At 33.3% G+C, this 18,499-nt stretch overlaps 1 protein-coding gene across 2 annotated transcripts in view; it reads right to left on the bottom strand.

The window, feature by feature from the left end:
- Window positions 1-18,499, bottom strand: part of SNX2 (sorting nexin 2) — a 59,482-nt gene that overhangs the window by 1,010 nt on the left and 39,973 nt on the right. The window contains exons 8-14 of one of the 2 annotated variants that reach the window (XM_012788560.2): window positions 14,719-14,794; window positions 13,678-13,791; window positions 13,330-13,423; window positions 11,197-11,402; window positions 2,931-3,074; window positions 1,628-1,708; window positions 1,441-1,512 (exon numbers count right to left, since the gene is read on the bottom strand). In XM_012788560.2, the coding sequence (XP_012644014.1) occupies window positions 1,441-1,512; window positions 1,628-1,708; window positions 2,931-3,074; window positions 11,197-11,402; window positions 13,330-13,423; window positions 13,678-13,791; window positions 14,719-14,794 (787 nt within the window). The remainder of the gene's footprint in view (window positions 1-1,440; window positions 1,513-1,627; window positions 1,709-2,930; window positions 3,075-11,196; window positions 11,403-13,329; window positions 13,424-13,677; window positions 13,792-14,718; window positions 14,795-18,499) is intronic. The other variant, XM_076008319.1, reaches the window with a different exon arrangement.

Raw genomic sequence — 18,499 nt, 5'->3', positions numbered from 1 at the left:
GTCCAGAGAATAGATTGAAGTATAAACTAAAGTTACCTTTAAAATAATTCCTTTAAAAATAAGCTTATATGACTAATTTGTATTCATATTTTTAAAAATTGAACTTTATGAATTATTTGATTAGAAATTAAATATATGCTGGGCGTGGTGGTTCACACTTGTAATCCCAGTGCTTTAGAAGGCCGAGACAGGAAGATTGCTTGAGGCCAGGAGTTGAAGAACAGCCTGGGCAACATAGCAAGACCCCATCTCTAAAAAAAAAAAAAGTTTAAAAACTAGCTGGGTGAGGTAGCACATGCCTGTAGTCCTAGCTACTTGGGAGACTGAGGCAGGAGGCTCACTTGAGCCTAGTAGTTGAAGGTTACAATGAGCTATGATCATGCCACTGAACTCCAGCCTCAGTGAATTTGAAGATATCATAATCACTTAATTCAAAAACATAACCTATTATGTTTTATACAAACAAGTTTCTAGATCACATATCACATATTTCAAAACTAGAAGAAATTCTTCTATTCAAGGCATTAAATTATTTGATCTATTACTCAAATTGACATTAAAATATATACAAACACTGCTATTATCTTACTATCTTGTTACTGACTTTTACTTAATGCACCATTAAAACCCATGGTCTTCACTAGTTAGAGACAAATGCCATTTGCAGTATACAACCACCGCCCCCCCAAATAAAACAAAAACAGTACAAATTTTTTTAAAACTTAAAAAAAAAATAGAACTTAGTTTAAGTTCTGTTAGGGAAGACTGTTCTATGAGAATTTACTTAAACAGGTCTGACCTACAAGGAAACAATGAGAAAAACAGAGGAAAGGAAGTTGTCCATGAGGTTTCTTAGGGCCTAAAATTGGGAAAAGTATATCTTTGCTAGTGTTTGGTAGGGGCAAAAAGGACTTGAGATAGTTTCCAATTACCTTAACTACCCATTTATTCTTTTGCTATCACTGGCTTTCTCTCTCCATTTCTTTTTTTTTTTTTTTTCGGAGACAGAGTCTCGCTTTGTTGCCCAGGCTAGAGTGAGTGCCATGCGTTAGCCTAGCTCACAGCAACCTCAATCTCCTGGGCTCAAGCAATCCTCCTGCCTCAGCCTCCCAAGTAGCTGGGACTACAGGCATGCGCCACCATGCCCGGCTAATTCTTTTTCTATATATATTAGTTGGCCAATTAATTTCTTTCTATTTATAGTAGAGACGAGGTCTCACTCTTGCTCAGGCTGGTTTCGAACTCCTGACCTCGAGCAATCTGCCAGCCTCGGCCTCCCAGAGTGCTAGGATTACAGGCGTGAGCCACCGTGCCCGGCCTCCATTTCTTACTCTTCCTTGAGTTTAAAAGCCTATTTCATTAATCATCTTCTTTAAAATAATAAAGTATACCAAAAACAAATTGGAAAAGTTTGTGAGTTATTAAAAAAAATCAGCTTACCTGTTGTTGTGTTTGTACTAATGATTCTAAGTACTTGATGATAACAGTTTTAAAATCCTTCACTCTTTCTTTCTATTAAAGTACAATATACGAAAAAAAGTTCATTAGTAGAAAACTAAATTTTACCATACAATTGCAGCAAAATGTGACCATGCTATTATGAAAAGTGCAAAATTATTATACATGCCTCAAATCTTCCCACTTCTTTTCGAATTGTTTTAGAGATCTGTTCAAAATCTCTTTCTCCTTGTTGCACTTTTGCCTCCCACTAATAAAAACAAAAAAAGAAACAAATAGTTTATTCCTGTCTGAAAAAAAAAAACTATAGTACTAGCTGTTATGACCACTTTTTTAATTTAAATATAATGCCTGGAAACCCCGAGGAAGCTCAATATTGGCAAAGCCCAATTTAGCATTATTCAAACTTGTATCTAACTTTGTAGTGACAGAAATGTATGTCAGTTTAATTTCCATTAATATTTCACTGCTGGATTTGCTCAAGATTAGAATATTCCAACACTGTACTTAATGAACTATAATATCCAAAGCTTAATTAAATATAACTAAGAGGAAAGATTTGGGGTATAAAATTCACTACCAAATAAATCAGTAGTGTCATAGTGTAATTTTTTCATTTCTTTTTTGTATCATTAATTATTTCAGAATATATCAACAATATTGTTAATTTCAAGAATATGTGCTCAACACAATTTATACGCCCATGGAAATATTTTAAACTAGAAATTGTATGACCACTATTAAAAAAACACTTTTGTAATGGTAAAATGACCAGATTCTTTCAGAAAGTGGAACTACAGTATATTGAAGACCCATCATCAATAAACATTAAATTCAGTACAGAGACAAAATGTTATGATTAGTGACCAATGGAATAGCTAAAATAAAATAACTGAAGATTTTTAAGCAATGAAATGATATTTTTCCCACTATGTAACCAAAACACTGGTACATACTCTTCAAAGAGCAGGTACATTTATTTTTAATAATATAAAGGTTGTCCTACCTCTTCAATTTCCTTATTGAAGCATGGCAAAAAAAGTGTATAAATTATAATAAACTTATACAGATTTACTAAAATACCATATATAATACATATATATGGGGGATACTGTTGTCTTGACAGCTAATGTGAGTTAGGTCTTTCTCTAAAACCATTTTTAGACACAAAATAAGTAATTATCTGAAATGAAATTAAACACCTAAAAAGTTGTATAATTTATTAATATAAAGATTAATTTTAGTTCTTTTCCTTGTATCCTTCTTTATTCAGTCCATAATCATGTGGGGGTAACAAAGGTTCTAAAGATCTTAATGATGATCAAAATGTTAACATAATTCTAACACAGTTCATAAAAATATGGAAAAATTGCTAAGTGTTGAATGGTTCAGAAAAAAATTTATGAAAAATTATGTATACATGAATGACTCATGAAAAATTTGAGTAAAGAGATAAAGCATTTAGTAATCACCTCTCTTATTTCATTTTTAGCTTGCTGTATTTTATCTGGTTTGTTAGCAACCGTCATTTTTGCCTCAGTTTCACGTTTTTTGAGCAAAGTAATTTGAGCATCTTCCCACTTCTGCCAGCACTTCATTCGATGGTCAAACACACCCTATGAGTGAATGACATAATGCTATTAAGTAAGAGTAACACTGTATAATACTTTCATAACACTAGAAGTGCTATAATACTGAAAAAGCAATAAAACCAAGTATTTATGTGCCATTGGAATATACTGAAAATACTAAGATACTGAAAATAAGCAGACCAATATCAAGAAAAGCAATTTCCATATTCTTACTTAAAACAAAAAACCCAGGCAACTGGATGAAAAATGAGTACTCAGAATCAAAAAATGACATGCAAAATCCATCTCACCAGCCTTTAGGGTTCTAAATGTGGTTTATAATAAGATTTCTAACAGAGTTTTAGGCTTTGAAGAAAGATGTCTTTAACAGGAAAATGCTGGTGTCATATCTACATTGGAAATTTTCCTACTAAGTAATATTATAAGCAGATTTTTAACTGTTGAAAACATGTCCGAAATTGAATAAATAAAATGGGAAAAACTCGTAACAGAAGTTAAATAAAAACGAGGTAGAAGAGATTACAATCGCAAATTTTAAAAGGCAGAGCAATTAAAAAGGTATAACTAAATGAAAAAAAAGTCCTCCACAAGATAAAAAAGGCAAAAGATAAAAAGATGAACACACACATACACACAATGTAAAACTAAATGAAATAAGCAAAAGACCCTAACACAACAAGTCAATCAAACCCAACCAAATCTGGGACTTCTCTCAATGGGACTGGCAGAGCAAGAGCAAGTGAATAGACATAAGAAATGAAACATGGACATAGAATACCTAGAAGTTTCATGATAAAACTGATGGGTACAATGGGAGAATCTGCTAACAATCCCTCTTCTAGCTTGATGCTGGGGATATATTAGTATTATTTTAGTATTTCCTAACTGAACATTCATGAAGCAAACATTAATAACCAGAAAGCACTAAACCAGAGTTACTTTAATTTATTCCAAATAAAAAACTATCTGAATAAAGTAGTAGTAAATAAATATATGTTCCTACAGGGACCTGCTGAAGAGAAAAATACATACATAGTGTATTTTTAAACAGTAGACTTTAGAACAAAACAAATTTGGGTTCTAATATAAGTTTTGACACTGTATGATCATGGGTAAATTCATTTAATTTCTATATAGTTCTCCCAAATACAAAAGGGAGGAAATGTCGACATTTGTGAATTATAAATAACATGACAAGTATATTATTATATAGTGACATAACCTACAGGATACTTAATAATTTGTAGGTATTACTATTATGGATTACTTCTAAATAACATACATATATAGTTGACTGATTAATTCTAGCTTTCTACTAAAAGTATAAATAACAATAATATTTTTAAAAAGCATAATTGGGTAATATTTATATCATGTTGCATATTTAAAAGTGTGGGCATTAATAGCATTAAAAAATCCAATCAACCAGAAACGAAAGTATTTTTTTTCCAAAGAGTTCTTAAAAATTGTGGACATTTTAAATTAACCGGAACAGATAATCCTGAGCAAACTAGTAAGTCAAAGCATCTTATCTACAGGTATTTTAAGTGCATCTTACTGTCCCCTTTTGCTTTTCTTGTATTTACAAAATCACATTTCCCCCCTAAAACATTCCTTAGAAATTAACTTTGCTTCAGTCAAATTAATTTGGGCCAAATTCACAAAAGTAACACATTGAACACAAATAGATTCAGAAAAAGTAACTATCATGTAAAACAAATAATACTTGTCCCTCCCCTCCTATACATGCATGTACCACTTGACCCTCCAAAAAGTAATCTAAGATTTTAGACCTAACCTTTCTTCAGGGGAACAGGGCCATCTCAGCTCCTCACTTACAAATTTCTGTTTGATAACAATTTTAGCACTTAAAATATGTATCAATGTACGGCAAAAGCTAGCCAAAATGCCCTTTAAGTTTAATATCTGCTTAAGTTCTTAATATACATCAACTAGCTTTTTCACTCATATGCTAAATCTAAACTAATTTGGTTCCTGTCAAATTTATCTCATAATATTTCAGAATAATCACATGTTTACTGTGGTACAGATGTAGAAGCTATGGTAAAGTCAGTTTATTTCAGAAAAATAAATCAATCTTAAATATGCAAATTAACTTTTTCTTCATTTGTTTTCCCACCCTTGTAATATTAGAAAGCAAAAGAAAAAAAGAATCAGAACCGTACTTACACTTCTAATAACACTATCTTAAATTAACTAAATCATAACTTAATGTTTCCCTTTATATGTCAAGACACTAATCCACTCTAGTAAACCAACCTGTCTATAAAAGGGATAAGTGGAAACTGATCATCCACTTAGGACCTCTATTCCCCTGCTAATTTGTGGCATATGCAAGCTAGTTTAGGTTACACAAGGTTGCAGATATAGAATAATCTTCCTAGCCCACCAGGAAATTTGACACTGCAATTTTAATGATTATAATATTCTAATTCAGTGAATCTGAAAGTGTGCTGCCCAGCTTCCTAGGGTTTTGAAGGGGTACTGAGTATTTATAGCCAAATAATAAAGGTTTTAAACTCCTTAGGAAACCTATCTAGTAGCTTTTTAAAAAACATGTTTCATGTATTTTATAAAGTGGGACCTCCCTATAAGAACTCTTTATAAAGAGTTTCAGTACTAAAAACACTAAAAATCATTGCCCTCAATCCCTGACCCTCTATAGTGGTTCACATTAGCCCAATACATGACAACACTTATAACACTACCCAAAATTTGTAGTCCTAAATGTCAGAGGCCATGTACTGTACAAAAAAGAAAAACAGGAGTTTCTTGGGTACAAGGTCAGGCTTAGGCAATGTTTTGAAATGGGTAAAATTTATGTATTTCTTTAGGGCCCCAATTACTGAAGTTCTTAGCTCTGCACTATGGCTCTACATTCTAATCCCCAAAGTATTCCTAGTTTCAAAATTATCATCAGAAAAGCACTCTCAACATGGATAAAACAAAAGGACAATTAATATTAAGTTGCTATTAGAAATAAACAAGATAAAAGGCAAACTGGGCAAAGGACATGAACAGTTCATTCACAGAAAAAGAAATATAAATGGCTTATCATTTGTAAAGATGCTGAAATTCATACTAAGTAAAGAAATTACAATTCATACAAAAAAATGCCTTCATCATTGGGTGGAAGAAAAAAGGAATATATGTTGGTGAGAGTATGAAGTACAATCTCTTTGAACAATAATTTGGCAATATTTACTGAAATTTAAAATGCATATATCCTTTGGTCAATAATTCTACTTCTAGGAATTTTATGCCCAAAGAGTTGTTAATAAAATATCTGATATTCTTTAAGACTGGACTGGTTTAATAACTCAAGGTAAATCTATGTTATATGATGGAATGCTATGCTACCATTAAAAAGAATGTCACATATCTACCTATATTGATATGGAGACCTCTCTAAAATGGAGCACATGAAAAAAGCAGACAAAGAATAGTGCATATAAGCTGGGCGTGGTGGCTCATGCTTGTAAGCCCAGCACTTTGCAAGGCTGAGGGGGAGGATCACTTGAGGCCAGGAGTTCAAGATCACCTGGGCAAAATGGTGAGATCCTGTCTGTACAAATAAAAATGGAAAAATTAGCTGGGCATGGTGGCATATACCTGTAGTCTCAGCTTCTTGGGAGACTGAAAAAGGAGGATTGTTTGAACCCAGGAATTTGAGATTGCAGTGAGCTATGATCACATCACTGTACTCCATTCTGGGCAAGAGAGCAAGACCCTGTCTCTTCAAAAAAAAAAAAAAAAAAAGAATAGCACAATACATATAGTATATTCCTTTTTGAGAAAGCAAGGAAGAGAGGGAGATGGAAGGAAGAAGGGAAGCAGAATTGAGGGGGGGGAAGAGAAGGAAGGGGGAGAGAGTGAATATAAGCTTCATATACATGCATAACAATTCTGTGCAGACACATAAGAATCTAACCGTTTATGAATGAGGCTAGAGAGACTAGAGGTTTTAGTTCTGTAGAGGGGAAATTTACCTTTTGGAGCTGACAAAATGGTCATTTGCATGTATTAATTTTTCATATACAAGTGAATTAGTTTCTTTCTTTCTTTTTGAGCTGGGGTCTTACTACATCTCCCAGACAGGTCTCCAACTCCTGGCCTCAAGCAATTATCCTGCCTCAACCTTCAGAGTAGCTGGGAACACAGGCAAGAGCCACCATGCTTGGCTTAAATTAGTTTAAAACAAAAACCATAAATATTATCTATCACCCTCTTCTATAATTTCTCAACTCCTTTATGCAGCTGCCCTGAGCTAGGTTTCAATAAAAAAAACCAATCTGAAAGAGCATAGTTTCCCTCAAGGTATAACTTGACCATAGCTCTTTAGTTTTCTTTTAAGTTAATGGACCATTAATTCAGTATTTCCCGAAGTGTGTTCCATATATTAGGACAAATACTAAGTAGAAAGAATTCCTGCTCGTATGAATTTGGAAGTCTCTGGATTAAACAAAGTTAAACAACTTATTTGCTTTTTGACTTCTAGACAGTTCTGAGCTTTTTAAATGCATTCTGAATCTCCAAAACAGGGATACTATATACATTATTCTCCAAATTCAGTTGACTATGGTCTACTTTTGGTACCAGTGTTCCTGAAGAAGATATTTTGGAAAACATGAATGTAACTGTAATTTCATGCAATGTAAAAATATAGCAAAAAAGACTTAGGTAGTATGAGGAAAGCCATTTTTGAGGGATCAATATCCTTTACATGGGCAGGCCATCTCTACTAGGGAGTCTTTTCCCAGGCTAGCTCTTCTCTGCAGGTACGCCTTCTTATAGACACTGTCCAACTCCCCTTTTTTGAACTCTGGGTTTTTCTGAAATGTCATACTTTTTACAACACCTAGTGGGAGCTCTGGAACGAGGTCAGTGTAGGTGCAACACAAATAGGAATCATCATCCATAAGCTGGATTTCTGTGTATCACACGTTACCTGTATATTAAAGTATATTCTGATAATTGCTGCCTATATTAACATCTCTAAATAGCTGAAAAGAAAAACTAATCACCAAGAACATAAAGAGTAACATTTAATTTTCCCAGCACCATTTATTGAATAGGGCTTCTTTTCCCCAGTGTACGTTGTTGTCTGCTTTGTCAAAGATCAGTTGGTTGTAGGCAGATGGTTTCACATCTGGGTTCTCTGTTCTGTTCCATTGGTCTATGTCTCTATTTTTGTACCAATGCCATGCTGCTTTGGTTATTACAGCCTTGTAGTATAGTTTGAAATCTGGTAATGTGATGCCTCCAGATTTGTTCTTTTTAAGATTGCTTTGGTTATTTGGGCTCTTTTCAGATTTCAAATGAAGTGTAGAATTTTATCTTTTCTAGATCTGTGAAGTCAGACTTTGGTAACTTCACAGCAATTGCACTAAATCTGTAAATCACTTTGGGTAGTATAGACATTTTAACAATGTTGATTCTACCTATCCGTGAACATGATATGTTTTTCCATTTGTTTGTATTCTCTGTGATTTCTTTCCTCAAAGTTTCATAGTTCTCCTTGTAGAGATCTTTCACCACCTTGGATAAGTACATTGCTAGGTATTTTATTTTCTCTGTAGCTATCCTGAATGGTATTGAGTCTTTGATCTGACTCTTGGCTTGACTGGTATTAGTACATAAAAATGCTACTGATTTATGTACAATGATTTTGTATCCTGAGACTTTGCTGATTTATAAATACCAGGAGACTATTGGTAGAATCTTTGGGTTTTTCTAGGTACAAGATCATATTGTCAGCAAAGAGTGATAATTTGACCTCCTCTTTCCTGATTTGGATACCCTTAATATGCAGAAGAATGATATGGGACCCTACATCTCACCACTCACAAAAATTAATTTAAGATAAATGACTTAGATCTAAGGCATGAAAGAATTCTAGAGGAAAATATAGGAAAAACTCTTATCAGCCTAGGCAAAGAATTTATGAAACAGACTCCAATGGCAATCAAGGGAACAACAAAAATTAATAAATGGGATTTGACTAAACTAAAAAGCTTCTTTACAGCTAAGGAAATGATCAACAGAACAAACAGACAACATACAGAACAAGAGAAAATATTCACAAGCTATACATATGAGGGCTAATAACCAGAATTTACAAAGAACTCAAGCAAATCAGCAAGAAAAAACAAACTCTACTAAAAAGTGGGCAAAAGACATGAACAGATGTTTCCAAAAAGACAAATGGCCAATAAACGTATGAAACAATGCTCAACATCACTAATCATCAGGGACACGTAAATTAAAACCACAATAAGATATCACCTTATCCTAGTTAGAATGGCTTTTATTAAAATGTCCAAAAACAATAGATGCTAGCGTGGATGCAGAGAAAAAGAAACACTTGGAAAAAGAAACATATGATAGATTGAGTAACATTAAGTTCAACTGTCTGAATACTGGAGATATCTGTAGAATACTAATTTTTATACACAGTTGGTGGGACTGCAAATTAGTATAACCTATATGGAAAATGTATGGAGACTCCTCAATGAACTAAAAGTAGATCTACCATTTGATCCAGCAATTTCACTAGTGGGTACTTACCCAACGGAAAAGAAGTCAATTTATTAAAAAGACACCTGCACTCAAATGTTTATTGCAGCACAATTCATAATTGCAAAGATATGAAATCAACCCAAGTGCCCATCAATTCATGAATGGATTAATAAAATGTGGTATATGTTTACCATGGAGTACTCAGCCATAAAAAAAGATGAATTATTAGCTTTGGCAACAGTCTGGATGGAACTGGAGACCATTCTGCTACGTGAATTATCTTAAGAATGGAAAACAAATACCACATGTACTCACTATTAAATTGGAACTAACAAGTGCACAGAGGGAAGTAAAACTCAGTGAAAAGCAACCCGGGGGAGGGGAGTTAAGGGGAGGGGAATAAACCAACCTAATGGGTACTTCGAACAGTATTTGGGTGACAGGCACACCTATAGCCAGGATTCAAGCATTGCAAAAATGATCCATGTAACCTAAAGCATTATTAGGGGGTCCCATGTACCCCCTAATATTTTGAAATAAAAAATAAATGAAAATAAATATCCATCGTATAGGGAAAAAAGAGTAACATTTAAAAGAGTAAATCCTAGTAATACTGGTAATTTTACCAAATGTAAGAAAACACCATTCGGAAGTACTAAACAGCCCTGTAGTAATAACTGTCACCAGGTGCTTGGAGAACAGAACCATGAATAAATACAATCTCAATGTTCTGACTGTAGATGAATACTGTAATAATTAGGTCACACACTTCAGCTAGTAAAAATTTGTGTAAGAAAGCAAGCAACAAAATCTCATTAACTTTCTAGATGTTTAAATTCAAAGTAAAATGTAAATATCCACTACCCCCTAGCCAATGATAACTAATATTTGTGATAATAATTCAAAGACATCATAAGATCTTAAAGTATCTTCTGAAACATATGATAGATTGAATAACATTAAATTCAACTGTCTGAATACTGGAGATATCTATAGAATACTAATTTTTATTAACTGGTTTGCTTTCCTAACTATTCAGAAATTAGGCTATTTATATTTAAACATTAACATTAGACGGCACAATTTATGATCTATTCTAGTCCCATCTCATCTATAAAAACATGATGACTACACATTTGGGTATACACACAGAAAGTCCAAATTCACACTTTATCATTCAAGACCCCATTAAACATATTCAGTGCAGCAATCATTTCTGGTTTTACCCTACGTCATACTACACAGTCAGCTTTACTAACGATAATAGAGTCTAGTGCGTAGTTTCAGTTAGTAATAGAATGAGCACATAAATGCTATCAGTTAGTTGCAAACTTATATCTTAAATATATAAGTAAATGTGTAGAGTTTTCTATGTTATTTAGCATTCCTTAGACCTCTTAAAAATATTAATTCTCTCTAATGTACTGTCCAAGTCAAAGGGGTAGAAAATATTTAGTTATGAATACCCATTTGAAGCCATTTTATATATTCTAGTACAGTAAAGAATTCACACAATTAAATACGTGACTAATAGGATATAAAACTCTTTTTAAAGCAAACCACTGAAGTCAGAAGAATGCAAGAAAGACTGTAAAACAGGGCTTACTTTCACTGCAGCAATAAGACGAATGTAGTCACTAAGTAGTTCTGAAAACATATAAAAGTCAGCAAAAGCTTGCTCTTGATGTAACTGGTCTATCTTCTCCTCAACTTCTGCAAGCTGAGACAAAGCTCTAGATAAAGCAGTATGATCCTCAGAATTACCTAACATGGCAGCACTTTTAGCAAAGGCAGCTGTATTGGCTGAAAGTTCTGAAATAAAGAAAGTATCCACTTTTAGTGTTCACTAGTAAAACTTTAAAATATTGTATTAACTTTCTACTTTTCTCTAAACTTTATCTATTCACAAATTGCTCAAACAATATTTCAAATTAATTAACATAAAACAATTAGTCATTAAAATGCCTTGCGCATAAATAAATAGCAAGTGTTCAGAAATCTACTGAAAATTAAAAAGAACTATTACCTATATTCCCAGGGGATGAACTGTATTTAAATAATGTAATACAATAATCTGCCTCTTGTTTCTCTGCCAAAGTGCTCATTCTTTCTCTGTCCTTTCCCAAAGAAATATATTTTTAATATGAGAAGCATTAGGAACACTCAAAATTGACTTATACTACATTTTGGGCCTTTAAACATTTGTCACTGAAAATAATATCTATGATTTTTAATGAGAATATTATTTAGCTAACAGGAGAGAAACAAGGTAAAATTGTACATACAATTCATATAAATCTTACTGTTTTTTTCTTCATTGTGTAACAGCACTCAGTAAAACAGAAATTTCTAAAAATATTTTTGAACATGACCATATCAGTTATTTTAAATAAAGCAGATGTAGATAGGCCTAGATGCTGTCAATGACTAACAATTACATTGCCTGGAAACTGTTCCGTTGCTCTATATTATGCAAGGTCCTCCAAAAGAGCCATAAAGCCCATTCCTTAAGAAGTATGTAAACCAGAGGGGAGGGGGAGCAAGGGCAATATATGTACCTTTAACACTTGTACCCCCATAATACGCTAAAATAAAAGAAAACCCATTCCTGCAATTCAAAAAAAAAAAAAAAAGAAAAAAAAGAAATATGTAAACCAAATGGCAAAAGTTGCTACAAACTACTCTTAATAATAAATGTATTAATAGGCTTCTATAATCATCTTAATGAAATGTATTGCTGGTTAACATCACATATTAATTATGTGTTAAATATTTTGGATATTTAATACATATATTTAATACAACTGATACTAAAAGCCTTGGGCTCTTTAAAAATAAACCAAACAAAACAAACAAACAAACAAAAAAACAAATCCCTTATTGTGGATTAAAATTTTACAACTCAAATTTTCTAGAAATTTTTACTAAAAATGCCCCAGATTTTTAAATACTGTGGTTCAAAAATGAAGAAAATCTTTCAAAGAGTTTGCCAAGAGATAGAGACACAAAAGAAGTATTTTTCAAGAAAATTTTCAAATACCAACTTTTGAATCTCAAGTTTTTATTATATCGAAGTTACTAATTGATAGGATATCTTCATCTGTTAATTTATAAATACACTTAACAAAGAATTAATCAAGTGACCAACAGTTTTTTTTGTTGTTTTTTTTTTTGAGACAGAGTCTCGCTTTGTTGCCCAGGATAGAGTGAGTGCCATGGCATCAGCCTGGCTCACAGCAACCTCAAACTCCTGGGCTCAAGCAATCCTCCTGCCTCAGCCTCCCGAGTAACTGGGACTACAGGCATGCGCCACCATGCCCGGCTAATTTTTTCTATATATATTAGTTGGCCAATTAATTTTTCTATTTATAGTAGAGACGGGGTCTCGCTCTTGCTCAGGTTGGTTTCGAACTCCTGAACTCAAACGATCCGCCCGGCTCGGCCTCCCAGAGAGCTAGGATTACAGGCGTGAGCCACCGTGCCTGGCCTCTACACACATTTTTAATCCAAAATTCAAATATAGTTTTATAAACTCAGGATTTTTCTACTTCTAAACTAGATTTTAGATAAAAATAGAACAAGAAATTTTAAATAATGAAGTTGAAATGGAAAACATTCTCTTAAACTATTGTTTTCTCTTTTCTACAATAACTTCGGAGTGTTTATTTTAATAAAATTTAAATAAAATATTTTAATTAGCTTTATGGTGCTAAACATACAAATAACAAGGCAAACAAACCTTTTCTATGACAGACCAAGGCTTCAACACTGGCATGAAGTTTCCTAAGTTGCTGATCCAGATTCTCAAATTGCTGCTGCTTTTCTTCAAACCACTAAGAAAAAAAATGAAAAATGGAGCTAATTTAGGAAGAACAAACCATTGTAAATTAGGTTACCAATAGCAAGCCACATTCCTTGTTTTAAAGCAACAAATTAACCATGTATAACCATGGTGGTCAACTGATGTGGCTGAGAACTAAACTCAATAAGCAAATTAATATCCTATTTTCTACTTGTACAGCTTTAAAATGCAATTGTTGGGCTCATTAATTCATCTCATTATTCAAGTCGAAAAATCAGCTCTTACTGCATCCGATTCATTCATCTTGATTGTCATTTTGTTGACAGCGTCGGCAGCCTTGTTCACCATCCTCAATATTCCTGCTCCACTCAGAGCCTGTGTATTAACTGCTCTAGGCAGCTGGAATTGAATGACAAATAAGGGCAAACAAACCAGTTAAAAGCTTGGAGGTTTAACTGGGCACAAACGCAACCCCCACTTCTCCCAAAATAAAAAATAAGAAAGAAAGAAAAGGAGGTTGTATTTTCTTCACTCTCATACATTTCAATAGTGAGATCTAATTTCTCAAATATACTACTTGTACATTCTCAAAGGAAAACTTAAAAAATAGACTTTCTATTTGCTTTTCTTCTGCACGTTTACATTTAGATGGAACAAACACCTTGTTTGTCAAAATATATTAAGAAATTGCCAAGCACCCTAACACTAGTCACCTGTTTGCCAACAGAAATAAACTGTTTATAAGGAAAGAAGTAAGTCTTGAGAAAAATCTTATGCTCAGTTAGGATTGTGTGGTTTTTGAGTTTTTAAAAAATTCTGGGACTCAAGTAAATTAAAAAAAAAATCTCAAACTAGAACTCTAAACTGTTCTAAAGAGCCCATTATGTACCAAACATCTCAAATATAATCAGCATCATGGTTACAATTTATGCTCTTTCAAGTCACATATTTGCATTTTAAAACCTTAATAAAGATATTAGATAGATGTAGACAAACACATTCAACTTTCTCTAAAATGAGGTTTGAATAACTTATTTCAACATGATGCCTAAGCAACAACTTAGGGTATTCAGAGCCAGACTACTGACAAATCATTTTCTTAAATACGGTTTTAAATTTTCAAGAAAGGGCCAGATAATCCTACTGATATCAATGCAAAGAAGATACTTTGCTAGTGATTTAGTTAAGTAATTAAATCACTAAGTAAAATGAAAAAATTGCTTTATTCCATCTATTAGTCCAATTTTTACCGTGTATCTATCATATAAATTATTACAATGACAAATGAGAAAATTCATATACAAAATTTCAAAGTAGAAATAATACCTCTGAGCTTTCCAAGAACTGCCTTAAATCAGGATCCTGCAGTAAAATTGGATGTTTTACTGTTCTTTGAAGATACCTAGATTTAAGAGTAAAATTGCTCCTTTATCAGTAGCATTTTATTTTAAATCCTATTTCAACAAAATAATAAAAAACAAAATAACTAGGAAAAAAGGTTCTCACTGTGCCTCCTGTCTGCCCTCAGTGTAATTATTTAGAATCTTACAGCAATTTAATAATTAAAAAGCTTTTTGTTCATCTTTTGAAAATTGATACCCTACTCCTTTTCATAATTACATAAAAAGAGAAATGACATGTGGGTGGGGGTGGGAATGGGGAGGGTTAAATAACTTACCAAACCTCTCTGCAAAATATTAAATTTGTAAAAGGGTATATGAGCCTGTTGAATAATTTAATCTTCAAGTGGAGTCAGTATGTTCCCAGTTGTAAATTTAGAGTTCTAAGTCATATATTACTATATATATTCCACTCAAAAAAATTTTAAATTGCTATTATCACCAACATGGGAAAGAGTCTAGGAATTTTTTTGCTTGTCAGCAGATTTAAATGATCATAATCAGCTTTGGTCCTCATTTAAAAAGAACTAAATTTTCTTTAATACATCTTTTCTTTTTTCCCTACACCTCTTCAAAGCTATTTCTTGAATATTTCTATAACTAAGGTTTTTCTACTTTTGGTAAATGTCTTATCTAAATGTGATACCACATAAAACAAAAATGAAAATGTAAAGAAAAACATCATCATGAAATTGCTATTTGTCCAACTTCAATCATTTTCCATACTAGAAAAGCTCACATTTGCTTGTCATGCATAATAAATCATGAATCATGATTCCATAAAAGGAAATAAGGTCAACTATTAATATTTGATGATTCTTGATTACTTGTCTAATCCCATTTTTTTAAAAAATTGTTATTTTCCCCCACATTAATTATATAAAATATTTCAGTTACAATATATGACCTCACAATATACATTCATTCTATTTCTTTAGAATATACACAGTAATTTCTTCTATCTTTTTACAAGATTATAAAATGTGCCTAAAATTAACAAAGTATCTGAAAAAAACGAATAAACTTCTCTAAAGTCGAATTTTATACAATGGTCAAAATGACTATAGTGCTTACATGTTAACTTCTGTTTTTATACATTTAAATAAAACATACCATATTAAACTTCATTTTAAGTCAGTAGTCCCTATAAGGAGTCCTTAGACTAAAAAAAGAGTGTTTAATAGATATGTGCAATCTAATATATGTTGTAGTTTAAAAAAATATTTGCTGGCTGGGAGCGGTAGCTCATGCCTATAATCCTAGCACTCTGGGAGGCCGAGGTGGGAGGATCATTGGAGCTCAGAAGTTTGAAACCAGCCTGAGCAAAAGCGACACCCCGTCTCTACTAAAAACAGAAATTAATTGGTCAACTAAAAATATATATAAAAAAAAAATTAGCCAAGCATAGTGGCGCATGCCTTTAGTCCCAGCTACTAGAAAGGCTGAGGCAGAAGGATTGCTTGATCCCAGGAGTCTAAGGTTGCTGTGAGCTAGGCTGATGCCATGGCAGTCTAGCCTGGACAACAGAGTGAGATTCTGTCTCAAAAAAAAAAAAAAATTTGCTGCCTCTACTATGAAGCCAAAAATGAGATGCAGCAAGAACACTAATCTTGTAAATCTGAGAAATGGTGGTACTTTTCCCACTGGAATTTGACTTACAATTTTAACACTAAAATCTCCCAACACTATTAGGTAATTAGTTTTTTGGATTGAATGCTACTTGAAAGTAGTTTGCATAAATTGTTCATCTCAGTGTATACAATAGCTAGGTAATAGCAGGTACTCAGATATTTGTGCAGTAAACAAGCAGGAAGGACATCTAGTACCCAACTAGTTTATAAAATTTCAATATTTCAAACATAAACAGAAACACCTAATATTTATATTCTAAAACAGCTGTCCAAAGTGAATTCTGCAGCTATTAGCCTCATGTACTATCCCATGAAAAGAATGATTCTATAATAAAAAAAAGTTTGAAATACCTTACATGGATATTACTCTAAGATTTTTTTTTTTTTTTTTTGAGACAGGGTCTCACCTTGTTGTCCAGACTAGAGAACAATGGCCCTATCATAGCTCACTGTAACCTTGGTAAGATTCAAATTGAACAGCATTGTATTAAGTGCTATGAGAAGTCCTATAGGAAATATACCTAGTTTAACTTTGTTAAACCCTATGTTAACAACACTTAATTGACTTGGCCGGGAGTGGTGGCTCATGCCTGTAATCCTAGCACTCTGGGAGGTCAAGGTGGGAGGACTGCTGGAGATTAGGAGTTCAAGACCAGCTTGAGCAAGAGTGAGACCATGTCTCAACTAAAAATAGAAAGAAATTAGCTGGACAACTAAAAATATATACAAAAAATTAGCCAGGCATGGTGGCACATGCCTGTAGTCCCAGCTACTTGGGAGGCTGAGACAGAAGGATTGCTTAAGCCCAGGAGTTTGAGGTTGCTGTGAGCTAGGCTGACGCCACGGCACTCTGGCCTGGGCAACAGAGTGAGACTCTGTCTCCAAAAAAACTCAATTGACTAGAGATCCCTTTTTTACCCTATCACATATTAGCAGTCTGAGGAATCAGTTTTGAAAAATGATATTCTATTAACAGACAGTAAAACTTTCCTTCTTAAAGGTTACGTGAAAGTAAAGAGCAACAAATTTTTTTTGAGACAAGAGTCTTGCTCTGTTGCCCAGACTGGAGTACAGTGGTGTAATCATAGCTCTCTGTAACCTCAAACTCTTGAGCTCAAGTGATCCTCTCACTTCATCTTCCCGAGTGGCTGGGACTATTGGCCCATGTCATCAGGCCTGGTTAATGTTCTTTTTTAATAATATTTTTGGTAGAGATAGAAGCTTGCTATATTGCCCAAGCTGGTCACAAACTTCTGGCCTTAAGCAATCCTCCTGTCTTCATCTCCCAAAGTGCTGAGATTACAGGTGTGAGCCACTGCACTGGCCAAGAGCAACTAATTAAAACACACACACACACACACACACACACACACACACACACACGTCTTACATTATGTTAAAATTAAGAACAGAAACATAAAAAGGATTTTATAACAAGGAATAGTTATAAATATACACCAATTCAGAATTCAGAACATAGATAGTTATAGATACATAAAGGAAGGATACAGAACAAAAAAGTGAAAGGAGTGTAGGACGAAGACATAAAAAGAGGTATGGGGAGAAACAGAAACACTGAAGACAGACATAAATGAAAGACACAATGGAATTGATGAAAGTATCACACCCAGTAAGAGGTGGTTAGTAGTTGACCATCCTCAGATTTGCTCCAAGTAAAAGTTACTGATAAATTTAGAACAATCATTTAGGGCTTTCACGTTTCTGTTTACTTACCAAAACCAAAACAAAAGAAAGTAGGTTATATGAAACATTTGAGAGCAACAAAGTTAAAACATATTTTTCTTGGTTGAAACTCAAACACAAGTGCTCAGAATGAGAGAACAGAAAGAAAGGCAGAGTGAGCCTGGGTACTAGATGACATTCATTTGTTCACTTAACAAATATTTACTGAGCTCTTTATACATATCAGTTACTGTTTTGAGTACTTGAAACACATGAGCAAAGAGACTAAGATCCCTTCCCTGGTGAAGCTTATATTTTAGTACAAGAGGATAAACAATAAACTATAAATAATAAACATATACATTATGTGACAAAGTTGCAAGTGTTATAGAA

The sequence above is a fragment of the Microcebus murinus genome, chromosome 11, assembly GCF_040939455.1.
Source record: "Microcebus murinus isolate Inina chromosome 11, M.murinus_Inina_mat1.0, whole genome shotgun sequence".
Lineage (NCBI taxonomy): Eukaryota > Metazoa > Chordata > Mammalia > Primates > Cheirogaleidae > Microcebus > Microcebus murinus.
Note: the sequence above shows the minus strand (reverse complement) of the source record. Positions and strands in the feature narration are given on the sequence as shown.